The following is a 17,369-nucleotide window of genomic DNA, read 5'->3' on the forward strand; positions in this document are numbered from 1 at the left end:
TAATGATGGTATATCGAGAGGACGAAGATGACGAGTTAGAATCGACGTTTAGACGTATCTCGAGCGAATAAGTGAGGAGGAAATATCGAGCACGAGAGACAAAGAGGTCACAAGCTGCTTGTCGCAAATCCAGCTCCGATCGAAACTCTCTCGACGATGGAGTTTAAAACGTACCAAAGTAAAAGAGAGAGAGAGAGAGAGAGAGAGAGAGAGAGGATGGAAGGGAGCGTTTCTCATGATCGGTAGTATCGCAAAAGGATTTGACGGTAGAGTAAAAGCCAGACGGAAAATAGCAATCGTCAAAAGGATACAGAACATATAATCCAACCGCGAAAACGCAAGTCGGTGCCGTAGAAATATGGTCTGAAAAAGAACACAATATTCGATGAAACGAGGCTCAACTCGCTCCGTCGTTCAGTTTCCCGAGCATTCTGGGGAAAAGGGAAAAAGGTAGAAAGTTTAACCGATAGTAGAGGGAGAGCTCTATTTATATGCGCTCTTTCCTTTCTCACTCTTTCTCTCTCTCTCTCTCTCTCCCTCTCTCTTTCCTTTTCCTCTTTCTTTCTTACACTCTCGTCGATGTTATCACGCGATATCCGATAAAGCCACATAAGATATTCTTCGTATCGAGGAATCGATATCGCAAAGAAGCCGCCAACGAAGGCGTCGTTGATGTCATTTTTCGTCGTTCGGCAGTTGCTCCGCAGGACGGGTTTTCCTTTCTTTAGCTACGGCTTATCTACCTCGGCTTATCACCAAACTAAGTCGTGCGACTCCTTACGCTTCGGTTCGCGATAAACGCTTGGCCGAGTCAGTAAAGATGGTAAAGACTCACCATTTTCACGAGTCGTTTGGCGTACTTTAATTCCATCGAGGAGTGCTACACGACGCCGCTGGAAAATGGAGAGGAGAGATATCGCGAGTGTGTGTATTACGGATCAAGATAAAAATGTTATCTTGTCGAGAGAAATAACGACGCTTCTCGGTTTACCCTTTAAAAAGGAGAAGAAAAGAGGAACGAGAGAAAAAGAAAGGAGAGAATATAGAGACGGATAAAAGTTTTCTTACACCGCGAATTTCCCTTATCACGTTTATCGTTCTTTTCCTCTTTCATAGGAAGAATATCTTCAAAGTGTTAGTTTAAAAAGCAGACTTTAATAGCGTATATTTTTCTCTCCAAGTGTATTCTCTCGATGGTTCGCGTGATAGCCCAAAGTAGAGACGAATCGAGGGTTCCTTGTAACCTTTGGCATGAATATGAACGAGTGGTAATTTATCGTGCCGATAAAAAGTTTTCGTTATATCACTCGAAGTCGTTAGTAATGTGATCCCTCGTACGATTTTCCTTGCTTCTTGGCAGAGTCAGGAAATTGGACAAAATTTTGGCGATACGTGAAGCATATAAAAAAAAAAAAAAAAAAAAAAAAAAAGAAAAAAAAAAAGAAAAAAAAAAAAGAAAAAAAAAGAAAAAGAGGATAAAAAAGGACAAAAATAGAGGAGTTGGTAATTAAGTTAGATTTAAAAGCCATGTGAGAGGTTAACGAGCAAACGGTTGACCGGTGGCGTGACATAAAAACCACCACCACCGGTAGGCGATAGAAATAAATTACGAGAACGATATAAAGTCTTTCCATCGAAACTTCTAGCAAACTTGCTGTTGTCAGAGCAAAATGACAAATTTGATGTCACTTTATGGAAGTGCCACGCAACGCGCGCACGCCACCATATACGTCGTTCCCATAACTTAGACGCATTTCACTCGAGAAGGTTGGTTTAATGAGTGGAATATAAGCGGCAAAGGTATGTTAAATATCTTTGTCGTTTCTATTACTTATTCAACGTTACCGTAGCTACGTTACGGTAACAAATTAATATGTCTCTCCTCAAGACTATTCTTTAACTTTCACAACCATCGGTTTATCTCATTCCTGTAACATAACCAATGTCTGTTCGTATAAAATTGCAATAGTAATTCTAAATATTAAGTTATGCATATACGTATACGAAGGATTAGGAAGAACCATGAAAGTGTAGAGAAGTAAGTACGTTCTTCGGTTGTAAAAACCTAAGGTTGATTTATTCGTTCGCACTTATCAAACCCTTAAACTTTCACGATGCGAAATTCGCTCGGCGACGAGAGATTCCGCTCGTTACACGCACGTGTTACGAGCAGTGCGAAGCACGCTGAAAGCTATTCGTTCGAGGCACGGGCGTCATTTATCGAGAAGTACGAGTCGGCTGACAAATCTGACGTTACGCCACGCCGCTGTGCGTATACCGCGGACGGGGTTGGGTAATTTGGCCACATTTTGCGGCAACCAGAGAGGTTAACGAGTACCGACTGAGGAGGAGTACGAGGGTTGGAGCGCGTATGAGAGACGAGGAGAGAACTAGGCGTTGTGTAACGAGTAGGGAAGGGATCAACGAAAACGAGAGAACGAGAGAGAGAGAGAGAGAGAGAGAGAGAGAGAACATAGAACGAGTTAGTACCACGTCGTGCAACGATAGTTCGCGTTAACGACCGCCGCGAGGTAGAAGGTTGAACGAGACGAGACCAAGACTGGTAGGCTGGCACACCCCTAATTGCCGACCAGGGATTTACGGGGGTTAGGTGCCAGGAATATAAATATCCTTGTAGGATCGTCGCTATCCGGAATTTCTACGTAACTCGACGTATCTTCAAGCTTTTCTTTTCTTCAACGTCTCTTCTCTTGTCTCTCTCTCTCTCTCTCTCTCTCTCTCTCTCTCTCTCTCTCTCTCTCTCTCTCTCTCTCTCTCTCTCTCTCTCTATTTCTACCTGGTCCATTTCTTACTAAATATTAAACATCGAAATTAAAAGATGTATTCCATCATTTTACTAAACTTCAATTCGTAATAATATTTATATTAGAATTTTTCAACTTCGAAAACGAGATTTACGAAAGAAGATTTCTACTTAAGTTAATCGCACGTATGTAAGTTCGAAAGGGTCTGGTCGTGTTTTAAAATTCAAGTATCCTCCGTCTATCGGTTTAACGAGCGGCATCTATCTTTTTGCAATGGCTATTTTACGTTCTCCCGTCTGACAAATGGTTCGATCATTCGTCTCGACTCACTGCTATGTACCTTTGGCTTTTCGCCTTTTTTCCTTTCGTTCTCCATTCTAATCTTTTTCTCACATTCGTCTTATTTTTCGTGATTAACTTCTTTTTCAAATTTTATTCCAATAAAGACGACGAAATGACGATTAAATATAGATGAATTATTTTCGCCTGATCAGATTTTTTTTTTTTTTTTATCGACGAAATTTAAAATCCATTCGAAAGAATATTTTTTTTGTACTTTAGCAACGAACGCTGAACCATTGAATACTTTGAGAATTATATAATTTTCTTGTGGCGAGTGTACTCGCATGGCTCATCCTTTAAAATTGAAAGGCCGATGGTGTTTTAGATGGAAGAAATTGTAGCCGCGACGATATCGAAGGCGAAAGCGTGTAAAACCACGAAGGGAAATATTCCGTTGGCGTGGTACAGTTTTACGGGGCGCACACCTCGTATATCGGATCGCGCATTAATGTCGTATAATTTTACGTACCGCGTACGAACCGTATACGTACACGTGCGGGCAAGCTAGGTCAACCGATCGTATTGTACTTTGATAAAAACTTGGTGCAAATGACGTCACATTGTGGACGATACGCGTTCATTGAGCGAAGAAAAAATTGAACAAAAAGAAAAGAAAAGAAAAGAAAAAGAAAAAAAAAAAACGAAGAGAAGAAATATATGTACTTAACAATTGAAATCCGTTTGCCATTTCACTGTCGACAAATCTCACTTAGGCTCTTGAGAAAATCTACGTCTACTTCTCGATAACGTCTCTTCTTTGAGGTTTATGAATCGTTAATGTCCCTTCTTTCCGAGAAGAGGAGAGAAATTTTCTCAATAAGATCGCTGGGTAAGGGATTAACCCATAATCCAAGGGGATATTCCACCGGGCGGCATCTTCAATCCCGGTAATTGAGAAACTGCGTTTGTATTGAAATACGTTATCTCGTCCGAGTAAGAATAATTTGGTCGGCCGGTCTACTCGAGTGAACGATAAGAGAGGCAAAAGATACGAATTAATTACTTCGATATCCTCTCGAGAAAGCGGAGTTCAAATTCCTCTGGGACAGCAGTTTATCATGATTACCTTTAGTCCTTTGGACCTTAGTCTGGGATTAAGAGGGATGATTGAGTAGTCCACGAGGAGCCTCGGCATTATATGAAAATATCCTGTCATCCTGATTTGTACGCGGCAACACGCGGATTCGTCGAGATTAAAGTGAAGAGATTGAGAGAAGGATAGAAGTAACGAGGTAAGATTCTCGAGGAAAGAAGAACGGCAAACGAGAGATAACGAGGAGCATACAGGAGGAAGTAACTCTAGCTCGGCATTGTGAAAGGTGACTCGAAGGTAGCAGCACCATCAAAGTGGAATATATGCCGTAAGGACATAAGTTTGAGGTTTGACTATCGACTAGCTGTCCGTTGACCAAACTTAGAGTCGACTTACAGCCACGGACCGTGGCATTACGTTATAGGACCCTAGAGGCGTCAGCGAGACCTTTAAAGACTGCTTTCCTTAAAGCATTAACGCCATCCTCCTAAACTCCTCTACCTTCTGTCTCATCTTCGTCTTCTTTCTCTTTCCCTCTCCCTCTCTCTTTATCTCGTCCAACTACAAGGGAACGATGTTTGACGTCCCTTCTCTCTTAACGGCTTGTAACCTGTCGATAGATCTGACCTCTTAAGATCACAGTCGTTTTTGTGCTATTTGAACGATCTGTTTCTTACGACGCTGTCTTTCTTTCTTGGACAATGATTTATCATGCTGCACCAGACTCGATGACTAGCTACATAGATCGCATGGTTCACCTTTGAAAAGTTTATTATCATCCTACCATTGCTACGATTCGTATTATTCATTATTTTTCTTATGTCGTGAAATCGTTAATTTCGATGAAGTGCACGGTTTAGCAAAGGCTGTAATTAACGTTTTATCGCCCCCTCAACGAGGTTAGAATTAATAAAGCTCATATATCTCGGCAGGCTCGCGAACTCGTTTCATCGCGAGACTCTTTCCACTCTTGATTAATCGTCTTCTATAATGAATAAAGTTCCGGTATATGGTTGTGCGTTGGTCTTAGTTTTCTCGATTACGAAATATTTGCTTATGTCGGATTTAATAGCGTCAATCTTATCGTCGCGTTATAAAAAACGAAATATTCAATAGAATTTAGCAACGAAAAAGAAATCTTTCTTCCTCTTTTTTTTCGGAACAATTCAGGAATGCGCTAATAAATTTACCTTTGTCCTTTTTTAATGTCCGATCGAAAGTATGTTCCTTCGTTGTTTCGGAACATTAATGTAGCAGCATGATAATGGATCGAAAAGAGAAAGATATATATATATATATATATATATATATATATATATAACGAAGGAAAGTGAGAAAGACAAAATACACGCGCGTGGAAAGACTTTAACCAAGATTGAGTAGCTCGCAAAAAGTTGGTTTCGTGCGGCTCGCTGACTTAATGTTCGGTATTATGCTCGCTGATGGATGCTGCTCGTTAATTTTATAATTTCGTTGCCGGCTGCCTTTGGATACGCGTGGTATGAACGATCCGACGCGAAACAAAGGAAATAAAGAAGGAAGGAAGGAAGGAAGGAAAGTAGGAAGGAAGGAAGGAAGGAAGGAAGGAAGGAATGAATGAATGAAGCGAGCATAGAGAGAAAAAGAGGGAGAGAGAAGAAAAAAAAATAATAAAAAGAGAAAGCGTTCGAGAGTATAGCAAAACTAACGTAGTTAGAACGAGAAAAGATAGAGTGAAAATAAAAGAGGAAAGAAAGAAGAGGAAAAGAGAAAGGTAGAAGGAAAGGCCGGAGGATGATTGGCTGCTGGGGCTACCACTGCTCCTGGATACTAATATCTCCGGCTAGGTGGGATATACTCTTACAAATTGTCTGCTACTACCTCGTGGAAGGGTGTGCGCGAGGGGGATTTGTCTCCATTAAAGGGATTGAGGTTTTGTCGTACTCCACTTCTACTTCTTCGCGTTTCTATCCCCCCTTCTTTTTCTCTCTTTCTCTTTTCTATCCACCACCATCGCTACCACTACTACCATCCCTTCCTCGAGTTCTCTCTCTTTTTTTCTTTTCTTTTTCCCCTCTTTTTACCAACCTTTTTCTTTCTCTTTTCTCTCTCTCTCTCTCTCTCTCTCTCTCTCTCTCTCTCTCTGTCTCTCCTTCTCTTCTTTCCGCTAGACACCAGATTGGAAGACGAATCTTTTGCCAGCAACAGGATTTTCTGTGGATTCACCTTCGAGTAAGTGCGTGCAAACGTCTCGCTCTTTTTTCTTATCTCTTTCTCTTTCCCTTTCTCCATTGACTCCCGTCAAACACCGCGAATGTCTCTAATGGCGTTTCATTTTCTTCTTTTTCCTGTCCTTCCTTATTTTCTACTTGCCCATCCCTCTTCTTAGCCTTCTTTCCGTTTCTCCTTTCCTTTCCTTTCCTTTTTCTTTTTTGCGCTTCGAGGAACAACGAAGAATAATTTAGGAGATCACTGGGTCGTTCGGACGAAGGAGCGTGACTTTCACTCGATATTGTTTCACGTAGTTCTTCGTTTGGAAACGACTGAAAAGGATAAAAAAGAAATGGGTCTGGGTAAAGCGACCGATCGACTTGATCTATTGTTTCCACCTCTCTGAAATCGGGTCAACTTCATTTTACAGGGAATATAGGCTCCTTCTTTATTCAAACGATGGAAAACGAGGAGAATAAAAGTCTCCTTGATGGTTAAGCTTTTGGAAAACATACTTTCCTTCTTCTTTGTGAAAAGTATTCAAGGGAAAGGAAGAAGAAAAGAATAATATTTAGGAGTTTCCGCAACTATCTTGCGTTTCTTGTTTGTTTGTTTGCTTGTCTGTTTGTACGATAACGAATGTCGTCATGCGAAACATATGCGATTTCGTTGGATCGAGAAAGTAAACGGAGAAGGATGAGGAAGAAAAAGGGTCTGATAAATCGGTGCATTTTGTTGAGCCGGACTGTGGTTGCAAGTATGACTGTCATAAATTCAAAAGATCTTATTACCCGGAAGATCTCAATGCGCGTCATAATGGAAGATAATATTGGGACTCGTTCCAAGCCATTGTACTCGATGGTCCGTTGCGTATCGGTGAAACGTAGTGTGCGCGGTGACTCCATCAAAATATATACATATACATATATCTATATATTCCTCCTTTCTTCTCGTTTCCGACTCATCCACGGCGCCACCGAATATTTGTCGATGTCTCCGGCACGCACTTTCCCTAACGACGAACTTCTCTCCCTCATCTACGTAAACGATAACTCTAGATCGATCTCTCGAATACGGCTTTGCTCTATCGTGAAAACGTCATTTCGACGACGATTTCCACAAAAGTTCAGACTCGAACGAACAAATATATCTATAAAGATCCCAAATATATCTATAAAGGAGTACTTATCCATAGGATAGAATCGAAAAAGAATTGATTCGATTATAGTTTAATATACTTTCCGAAGTAGAACTCGTCGATATACCTACCTATGGTTAGATACGATCTACGTGTAAATTTACTTGAGTTACTTTTAGAATCGGTTGAAATACGGTTACATTACTTAATGATTTTTTATTCGCTCGGTTAAATATTTGTTCCATCGAAGTCCGCTTTTACAGAAATATCGTGTGACACGTAACGACGGAAAGTGAGAAGATGTATATATATATATATATATATATATATATATATATATATATATATATATATGTGTGTGTGTGTGGTCTCGTTTTTCTTTATTCGCTAAGGTAACGGAGAAGAAAGGTAGATAGAGAAAGAAGGACTATACGAGTTAGGAAGAAAAGAAATTAGACGTGGAGCGAAAAAGGAGAGACGATATAACAGGATTGAAAGAACAAGGAAGAAGAAGTTTAGGAATGGCAAAGGAAGAACGTGAAAAGAATGGAGAAACAAGAGCGGAAGCTTCGAAAGAAAGAAAGTGGAAAACGCCTGGCGTACAAGTTGAGTGAGAGAGGACGGCCAAAGGACGGTTAGAGGATGAGGTCCTGTGGGGACGGAAGGAGGTCGGTAAAGGAGTGTAAGAGCATAAAAAGAGATAGAGGTAGAGGTAGAGAGAGAGAGAGAGAGAGAGAGAGAGAGAGAGAGAGAGAGAGAGAGAGAGAGAGAGAGAGAGAGAGAGAGAGAGAGAGAGAGAGAGAGAGAGAGAGAGAAAGCTACTTCGGCAAGGATTCGAGAAATTAAACTTTACAGTCCTGCTTCTTATAATCCTGGCTAACAGCCAGAACTTCCTCGAGTCTTTACTGATTGCGAAGCTATCTTCCTGTGTGGTATTCTTTGTTATGTTCAAATGGTTGTACAGGATCGTCGAGTGGGCGAACGTAGCGTGCGTCCACTCAAAGCTTCCGGTTGCTTTTCAACCCGGCCACAAAGTGTTTTCCGTTTACGCGATTTATTTTTCCGTTGCGTTTCCGCCCGCAAATTTACGAATGGAGTCGAGATTTTTTTGTCTTGGTAAAAAAAGTCATAGACAAGAATAAAATGAGAAAAAAGGATGGAATGAAAAAAAAAAAGAAAGAAGAAGAAAGAGAAAAGGAAAGAAAGAAGAAAACGACATAAAAAAAAAAAAAAAAAAAGAATACGTGGAAAATATTTCCAGACGAATATTTCAATTCATAATTTCTAGAAGAAAAGTCTCCGACATCGTAACTCAGCTCGTACGCGATTATATATGCACGACCGCAGTCTTCGCTTGGCTCGTTTTGAAGAACTTCACGGTGGGAGAGAGAGAGAGAATATTTTCTTTTTCTTTTTTTTTTCTTTTTAAGAACTCTTGCTAAAAGTAAAACGTAAAAATGAAGACAAAGACGAAAACGATATCGAAGAGCTTTGCCGAGTCGATCGAAGCTGTTATAGCTAAACTCGTGAACGGTTTAGCTCGTTCGTTAGGAACCTGGCGAGGACGTTAATTCGAAAGGACGAAGCGTAATGAGCCGGTCGAGCGACGATAAGCGTCTTTTCCTTTTCCAGCCGTTCCCCAACCACGGAGGGGCCAAAAGTGGAAAAGTAAAAGTCCCAAATCCCGTACGCAACTTTAAATTAAAGCAGTTCGTTCCACCGAGCCACTCGGCTTCCCTTCCACTTAGCATTCCTCGAACAAGCTCGACCTCCGGCACACCATTTCCACCGTCACAGCCTTCGTCGTCCTCGGGGAACGCGTCAAGGAAAAGCCGGTAAAGAAGGAAAGCTCAGAGGGCGAAAGGCCAATCGCGAGAAAAGAGTTTCTACGTTTCTTACTCTTTCTTTATCTCTGTCTGTCTCTTTGTCTCTCTCTCTCTCTCTCTCTCTCTGTCTCTCTGTCTCTCTCTCGCTCTCGCTCTTTCTTGCCACTTAACCGCAATGAAAAATGCTTTTCTATCTCTCGAGCGGTCATCCGAGACCACTCGGTGATCAATTTACACGAGATTTACGTTTCTCTCATTTATACTTTTGCTCGTTCATAAATCTGACATTTGAAGCTTAAAAATATAAGTGTGAGAGGGTCGTTAAAATTTGTCGATAGAGTAATCTCTCGAACGACTTTAATATTTCCTCGAAGAAAATTTTTTCTTCGATAGCACGTTCGTGCGAACTTAATGATTCCGACCGTCCAGTCTTCGATAAAAGCTCTTAGGCCGTACTAGTCGTCGTCGTTGTCGTCCTCGTTGTCATTAAAATGAAGTCGCTAAATCGTTAGGGAGCCTCCGTTGGAACAGGTTCGTGGACACTGTAAGAGCTTCGAGCTAAAGACTCAGCGGTTTATGTAAATAAGCCAAAGTCAAGTTTAAAGTTAAATAGGACGTACGATCGATAAGTACACGAGGAAAGGAAATTAGAGAGATATATCGTTCTAAAAATACGTCGGAGATAGGAATTCTTAGGTTTTCCCAGGTAAAGTAACGTTAGCTATGAATACAAGAAAAATATAGAAAGAGAGGGAGTGGCGGGGGGGGGGGGGGGGGAGAGAGAGAGAGAGAGAGAGAGAGAGAGAAAGCAAAGAATGGAAGTAAGAACTTTTTCCAAGGAGTCGTAGTTCGTTTTCCATGTACTACTTATCATCTCAAATGCATTCAATGTAAACTTCGGACTCGTAAGCAAGACCCGCAAGAAGCAGCAGTCGAATATCCTGCAAGTTGCGGCACGATGTCGCGCACAAAAAGCAAGATTAAAGTCGAGCTCGGGCAAGTGGATTCACGAATATCTTACGTCTGTGGTGAATATGTTTCCTTTGTCTAGAAATATAGAAATGCATACGATTGCGAGTCGAGTCAATTTTGCTCCTTCTTATCCAACGTTGAAACGGCTAGGTTTGGGGGCAAAGAAAAGTGATCTATGGAGAAAAATAAAAAGAAAGACTGATCTTTGATCATTTTTCTTGTATCTATTAAGATATTTGATTATTGATATTCGAAGGAATTTAGAACTGTGAAATATTTCTCATCGAAGACAGTTGTAAGAGAACATGGAACTTGTTTCAAAGATATCGAGTTGGCGAGTTACCATTGAAATTCTACAAGTTCCTTTCGTTTAAAGCGCTCGAGCGCACTTAAGAGCGTACCATCGAAGACATCGCTATAATCGCTGCGTTCTACGAGTCCAATTTGGAAAGCATAATGTGGCTAATTTTCGAGAGAACGGATTGTCGGGAGAACGATCACGAACACGTCCTCGTTGTAAATCGACGTGACGCAAAGGTGAGTGCCGAAGATGGAACGACGACTCTAAGTTTGTGACTTGGCTAACCACCAAAGTCGTTCGAGGTAGGAACTAGTAGGGTAAACCGATGAAACTTACCACGAATATACCTTAAACTAGAGCTTTGATAGATCTTTGTCCAGATTATCGGTGGAAAGGCAAAGGAATCGAAAGAAATTAATGCGTTTGAAAAATTCATTGAGTTTGTTCGAATTCACGATAATTTTGTATATCTTCATACGTGAGATTACGCGTAATACGCTTTGCATTTATATATTCATAATATATACAATATCTATAAAATAATGCCCTGCGTTGTCCTAATTATTCGCGTTATGGAACGTGATGGAATTTTGAAACATGTCAAGTACTCGCCTCGTCGATATTTATACCAGTCGACCAACCGTATAAAACAAATAAAGATTGATTTTCGTATTGATTGTCGTACATCGGTTTTTAGGTCATTTTTATTTATTTTGTATTTTTAACAATTATGATTCAAGATTATTTTAGTCCAGTTCGGGCCACTACGATATTAACTATTCAAATCGTTACACTGGATTAAACTTGTTTAATAATTCAAAACTGGTTTTGGTAATAACATCACGATTATTGGTATAATCACGGAATTGCAAATTATGAATATCAGATTTATATGTGAAAGAGGAATTATTATAGAAATGTATCTATACGATGAGTATAATCGATTGTTCTCGTTAAAATATCCAAGGTTCGCTGTCATATAAGATAGGAAAAAAGAAACGAGATGGAACATAGTTTTTCCGCTCTCGCAAACACCGAAATAGACGTCTACGAAAACCGAGCGCAGCTTGGCGATATCCGGCGATGTGAGAGTTTCGTTTAAAGTTTTTCGTCTAATCCGCTGAAGTGCGTCGTGGAGAAAGATTCTCGTGTGTACTTCGTGGATTCAGAAAATTCAGGAAGAACGAATCTCGGTGTAGAGAACGAAAGAAATCTCGGACGGCTAAAAGAAAAACTTTGAGATGACAGGACACGAAAACGAAATCGTTTAGTGATCATGATTTCTCTAACGAATTATTTTCTATTACACTTACGTGTATTTTTTCTTTGCTTGTTTTTCTTTCTTTTTTCTTTTTTTTTTTTTTTTTTTTTTTCGACATGATTATCGAACAATAGGAAATAGTACTTAAAAATTATTAGTTTCGCGTGAACATCGAGTAGGAAATAAACGAAAAATAAAAGAAATAAAGCGCGATCTTTTCTTTTCTTTTTTTCTTTTTTTTTTTTTTTTTTTTTTCTACTTTATCGAGAGAAACAGATAATGGCGGTACAGTAGGATAACGCAAGCTCTCGATTCGAGTCGATCGATGTGCGATAGAGCAGAGGATGTGACGGATAAATAGCAGGCAAGGTGGATTCTATGCCGGTCCTCGAGACAGCTCCGACGTTCGAGTTTGCTCAAAGGGTGGCTTTCGTTCCTTTGAAAAGAGCGAGGCACCGTCTTGCGCTCGAATGCCGTTCTACTTAAGAACGATTAATAGTGCTGCGTGATTAATGATAAGGTCTACTTCTGCGTAACGAGTAACGGGGGATATCGATTTGCGAGCGCGATGAAAGCCATCGAGAGGAGATTTCTGAATAATTTTCTCGAGGATTAATGAAAATCGCAATCTGTAGGTGACAATCAGGAACGATACACTCGACGTATTTATTAATAATTGAAAGAGAATAATGACAGATTTAAAAATCCCTTTATAAATTTACAATTTATCTCTTTGATTATACGTAGGATACATGTATCCTGCGAGATATGTAAAATTATTATTAATTTAACTAATTCTTTCGGAATGGCTGCTTTGGAAGGTAACGCACTTTTTGCTAGTTTAAAAGCGGCTCGGTTTACGAATTGGTTGAAAAGTTGATGGGACCATGGCGATGGAGCTACGCTAAGTATCGTCAACTAAGTGAAACACGAGATGCAACTTATACGGATCGAAACTTTTCCCAACTATCTCACGTTCTCTTGCTTGCATAAACAACGTGTCGCGAAAGACTGTTTCCTACGAAGCCAATGTATGTTCTATATGTACGATGTGTGCATGTGCACGACAGTGGTTGTGATACTTTGGGTAAACTTTCGTTCTCTCGAGGTAGACTTTTCTTAGCGAACAATAAAACTTTTTGGTTCAGGATCCTAGCTCGACTTAATTCTCGACTAATGTCTTTTACTTATCACGTTCTCGTGCCATTTTTTCTTTAAACGATCGACCTTACGAAACGTTCCATTCTTGTCTCCAATCTCTTCGGACCAATCGTATATACCACCGAATTTCATTCCGGTCATTTTCTAGGATACGTTCTTATCCCTCACGGAGAACACAGGATAAGGGGAAGAAAACGATTTGGAGAGCGACGAAGTAACCACGCTTTGACGATCGAACGAAATTCGAGTTGTATGGAGACGTGTTCGTAAGAAAGTAGACTATGGCGGAAATCGAAATTCGATTTTTGCGCGTTATCGTATCGATTTTTATAGAAACGTAACGTAAGCTAGAAACGTAAGTTGGATCAAAAGAATGAACCCACTTGGTAGCTTCGATCGGTTTAAAATTTTACGGAAACGTGCGATAAATTTCGTTCGCTCTTTATTTTTCTTTCGACTTTATTCCTTCTTTTGTTTTATTTAAATTTTTAGTTTACACTCCCGAGGCATTAGTATCTCTCGCCTAGTTACTATTAACCAGGAAACTTTAATTACGCTGCGGTTACGTTGATTTTCATAATGTTATTTAATATCTCCTCCATTGTAGAAACATGCTTTATATCGAACATTTCGTGAATTAATTATCTCGTATCATTAAACGTTTCACAACCACAAAATCACCGCAGCTTTTTAGTGATGGTCTTCCACGAGAGAGTAAGAGAGACAAGTAGACAAAATGAGAGAGAGTATGCAAACATACTAATACCGATACACGGAAGTAACACGATAAAATGACATATGGTTTTGCGAGAGAGAGAGAGAGAGAGAGAGAGAGAGAGAGAGAGAGAGAGAGAGAGAGAGAGACATTTACTTTATTACGAAGTAACGTGATTCGTAAAGGTAGCAGCATCAATTTAATTATAATTCTCTTTGACGCCATTTCTATCGCTTGACAATTTTCTCTGGATGACGACACGTAAGCGAATTTTAAATAGAAAAGTATTCCTTTGATCTAAACTCTTCTCGTATATCGTCGTAACTACGACGCGTTGTCTCTCTCATTGTTTCGAAACGTCAAGTATCGCGATCCGAGCGTCGATTTAAAAACAAATACTTCCGGATGGACACTTCCGAGATTCCAATATATCACTCTTAAACATTTTTCTCCGATCGCAAATGACAGTTTTCCTGAAAAAAAAAAGAAAAAAAAAAGAAAAAAAAAGAAACAAAAAATGACATCGACGAGAAGAGGATTCTGCACTTTTCAATCGAGAACACTTGAACACGAGCAAGCGACACTTTTCTTCCGTTCCTTTGACATCGAACTTTTCACGTATCTCTCGTATCTTTCGTAATCTCTCTCTTTCTCTCTCTCTCTCTCTCTCTCTCTCTCTCTCTCTCTCTCTCTCTCTCTCTTTCTCTCTCTTTTTCTCTCTTAACGTTGATTACATCTACGTGAGCGTTCGATCGTATCTCTTCTCAAAGTGTACCTCTTTTTTATAATCTGTACACGATTGTTAATTATATTACAAAAGGAATGCAATTTACTTTATATAAAGCTCTCAGAGATAATAAAAAAAAATTGTAATCTTGTATCGAAGTGCTACGATATGAACGTAATGTTCCAACGTAACATATCGAATTAACATTCTCTATCCGCACAGATATATATATATATATATATATATATATATATATATATATATATATATATCGGATATATTATTTGATTCACATCGCGTTTGTTCAACTACAGTATATTAATATAATTAATATAATAAGATGTCATATCGTTATCATTATCCTATTATCGATCGATCTAAAAATAAAAAGGACGAATGGTTCCCTTTGTTTCGTCTCTTTTCGCTAGTACAAGTTCGAATCAAAGGATGAGTAATCATTATGCCGTAAACCGAATGAAATTTGCTTTATGTAAAATAATTAATTGAAAATTTGAGGGAATATTGTAAAGTTTTTTTTTTTTTTTTTCGGGAACAAGGTATCTCTACCGATTCAAGGGGGCTCACATATTGTAATATTTACTTTGGAGTGGTTGTATCAACGAAGAGCTGCCATTGCTGCTGCTATTTGGTCTGTGCCGAGTACCTGCAATTGCAACTGCACTCTCTCGTACCATTCCCCTTTTTAACGTACTGCAGGGTAAATCGAATCCTTTCGTATTATTTTATTATTTATTCATACGTCGCGTCCATCAGTTTTACGAATTACGATAAGTACACCTGCTTTAATTATTCTCGAGAATTATTAAATAGAAAAAAAGAAAAAAAAATAAGAATAAAAATACAAAAACGGTAGCAGATCGTTCAATTGAAATTTGCTATAAGGCAAAAAGATTTATTTCCATCCATATCATTTAGTTCTTCATTAGGAAATTTATTTGAAGAATACTTAATGATGATAGTAATTGAAACAATTCTGTCAAATGTTTATCGTTGTTACATATTTTAACCACACTAAATGAATAAAAGTACGATCTATAGATTGAAACGATGAATATCTTAGTGGATCGTAAGTAAAAATCGATTCGCACGATATATCTTATATGTATATATACGTCAATGATAAAAACCAAAGTGAAAATAGCAACGAGTGGTTACCCTTTCTATCGAAGCATCGGCATAGAAATTTCCGGTTGCGAAAAACGTGAAAAAATGACACTGGGTCGGAACATTAATTTACGATTACACCGAGGTAATCGAGTTAAATTTTGCACAATGGCGAACGAATACCGAGTACTCAGAGATCCATACGTCGTCTACTGTCATCAATTTTACAGGTGCAAGTGACGTTTACAATTCGCGCGGATTAATTATTCCGACGATTCTGAGGATTTTGACGTATTCTATTCTTGAGGTTAACGACACCACGTCGAGGATGAGTTTTACGCTCGTTATGAATATCTACTCGTGTGTCAAACCAATGACAAATTTAATATCAATTAAAATGAATAGTATATAAATTATTTAAATTAAAATGAATAATATCATTGTACGAAATGATTGGACATATGAAAATATAATTTTAAATTTCGCGAAAGATAAAATACGATTCCTTCGAATGAAAGTTAAAACAAAAAATATGTTACCATTTTCAGAGAGGTATGATATTCCGAGAGCAATACGCGTGTCGTCAAAAGAGGTACCTATATATACATACATATATATATATATATATATATATATATATATACACACGAGTGATATTAATTGGAATGAAAAGAGGAAGAGAGAGTGGCGTAAGAGGGCTACGGAAGACACGAGAGAGGGAGGAGGGTTTTCTCGGAGCGATCAATAGACCGAGGAAGGGCCGTGGAAGCGCGACCGGCGACCAACTCTGTCTGGGCATCGATCCTCGCGTGTGCCACGTATACGCGACTACTTTCTCTCTCTTTCCCTTCTTCCTCCAATACCTTCCCCCCAAACCTCTCTCGCTCTCTTCGATAACCGACTGCTCGATAGACGTTCTGCTGGTTCCACCTATTCACCTGTCCATCTTCTTTTTATGTAAATCAGCCTGGATTTACTTGGTCCTTTCTTCGATTACTTTTCATCGAACTAGACATGATCTATCGAATCATTAAAATTTTACGAAAACGATATCCAATTTTCCGGTCAATACTTTTGGCCATTGATATATTTAATTTATTTGATCGATAGACGAATAGGATAGATTTTTTCTCCCTCATTTATCACCGCTGAATATTATACTTCTTACGATTAATTGATAAAACCATGCGGTGTGCTGAAAATGAATAGTGAAAGGCAAGCACGTACGACCTGTTAGATTATTCCCTTACCTTTACTACTACCGGTGGTTTTGTCGCGCAGAACGTTGATTTGATGCACTCGGCCAAACTCCTCGAACAACGTTCGGAGATCGTTCTCGTCCATGTCGTGGGGTACCTGCCCTACAAACATCTTTATATTGTCTGGATCCGGCTGCTCCACGCTGTTATTGTTCATTATGCTGTAACACCATAAATAAGATTCATTAGATGAACATCGAAGCTCGTACAATTATGTATTATGAAATTACACGTTGCATTGTTTTGCACGCGATCAACGAATTTTATTTTTCGTTCGACAAAAAAAATCTGACTGAACAACCCATTGAAATATATTTTTCTCGTAGCTAACTTTGATTACGATTCGATCGATCACGGCACAGTTTAATGTCAAATTTTTACATTAACATAGTCGCGACGGAATCGAAGTCGCGTATAATTCAGTATATCGCTGGTGCGTATACGGGCAAATGACTGCGTTCTGTTTGATTATCGCGTGTACATATTTGACCGTTTTCACCCTCCTACGTACATATCCGCTTTGAAAACTTACGCTTTCGGTTCGTTCGCGTTGA

General features: G+C 39.2%; 1 protein-coding gene across 27 annotated transcripts in view; it reads right to left on the reverse strand.

Moving 5' to 3' along the window:
• LOC124956596 (CUGBP Elav-like family member 1) overlaps nucleotides 1-17,369 on the reverse strand; it is a 222,556-nt gene that overhangs the window by 89,897 nt on the left and 115,290 nt on the right. For all 27 annotated transcript variants that reach the window (XR_007103311.1, XR_007103308.1, XR_007103310.1 and 24 more), the window contains one exon: nucleotides 16,807-16,976. Coding sequence is in view for 21 of the 27 variants with exons in the window: in XM_047512607.1 (XP_047368563.1) it covers nucleotides 16,807-16,976 (170 nt within the window). In the remaining 6 variants the exon portion in view is untranslated. The remainder of the gene's footprint in view (nucleotides 1-16,806; nucleotides 16,977-17,369) is intronic.

This window comes from Vespa velutina, chromosome 22, assembly GCF_912470025.1.
Source record: "Vespa velutina chromosome 22, iVesVel2.1, whole genome shotgun sequence".
NCBI classification, from domain to species: domain Eukaryota; kingdom Metazoa; phylum Arthropoda; class Insecta; order Hymenoptera; family Vespidae; genus Vespa; species Vespa velutina.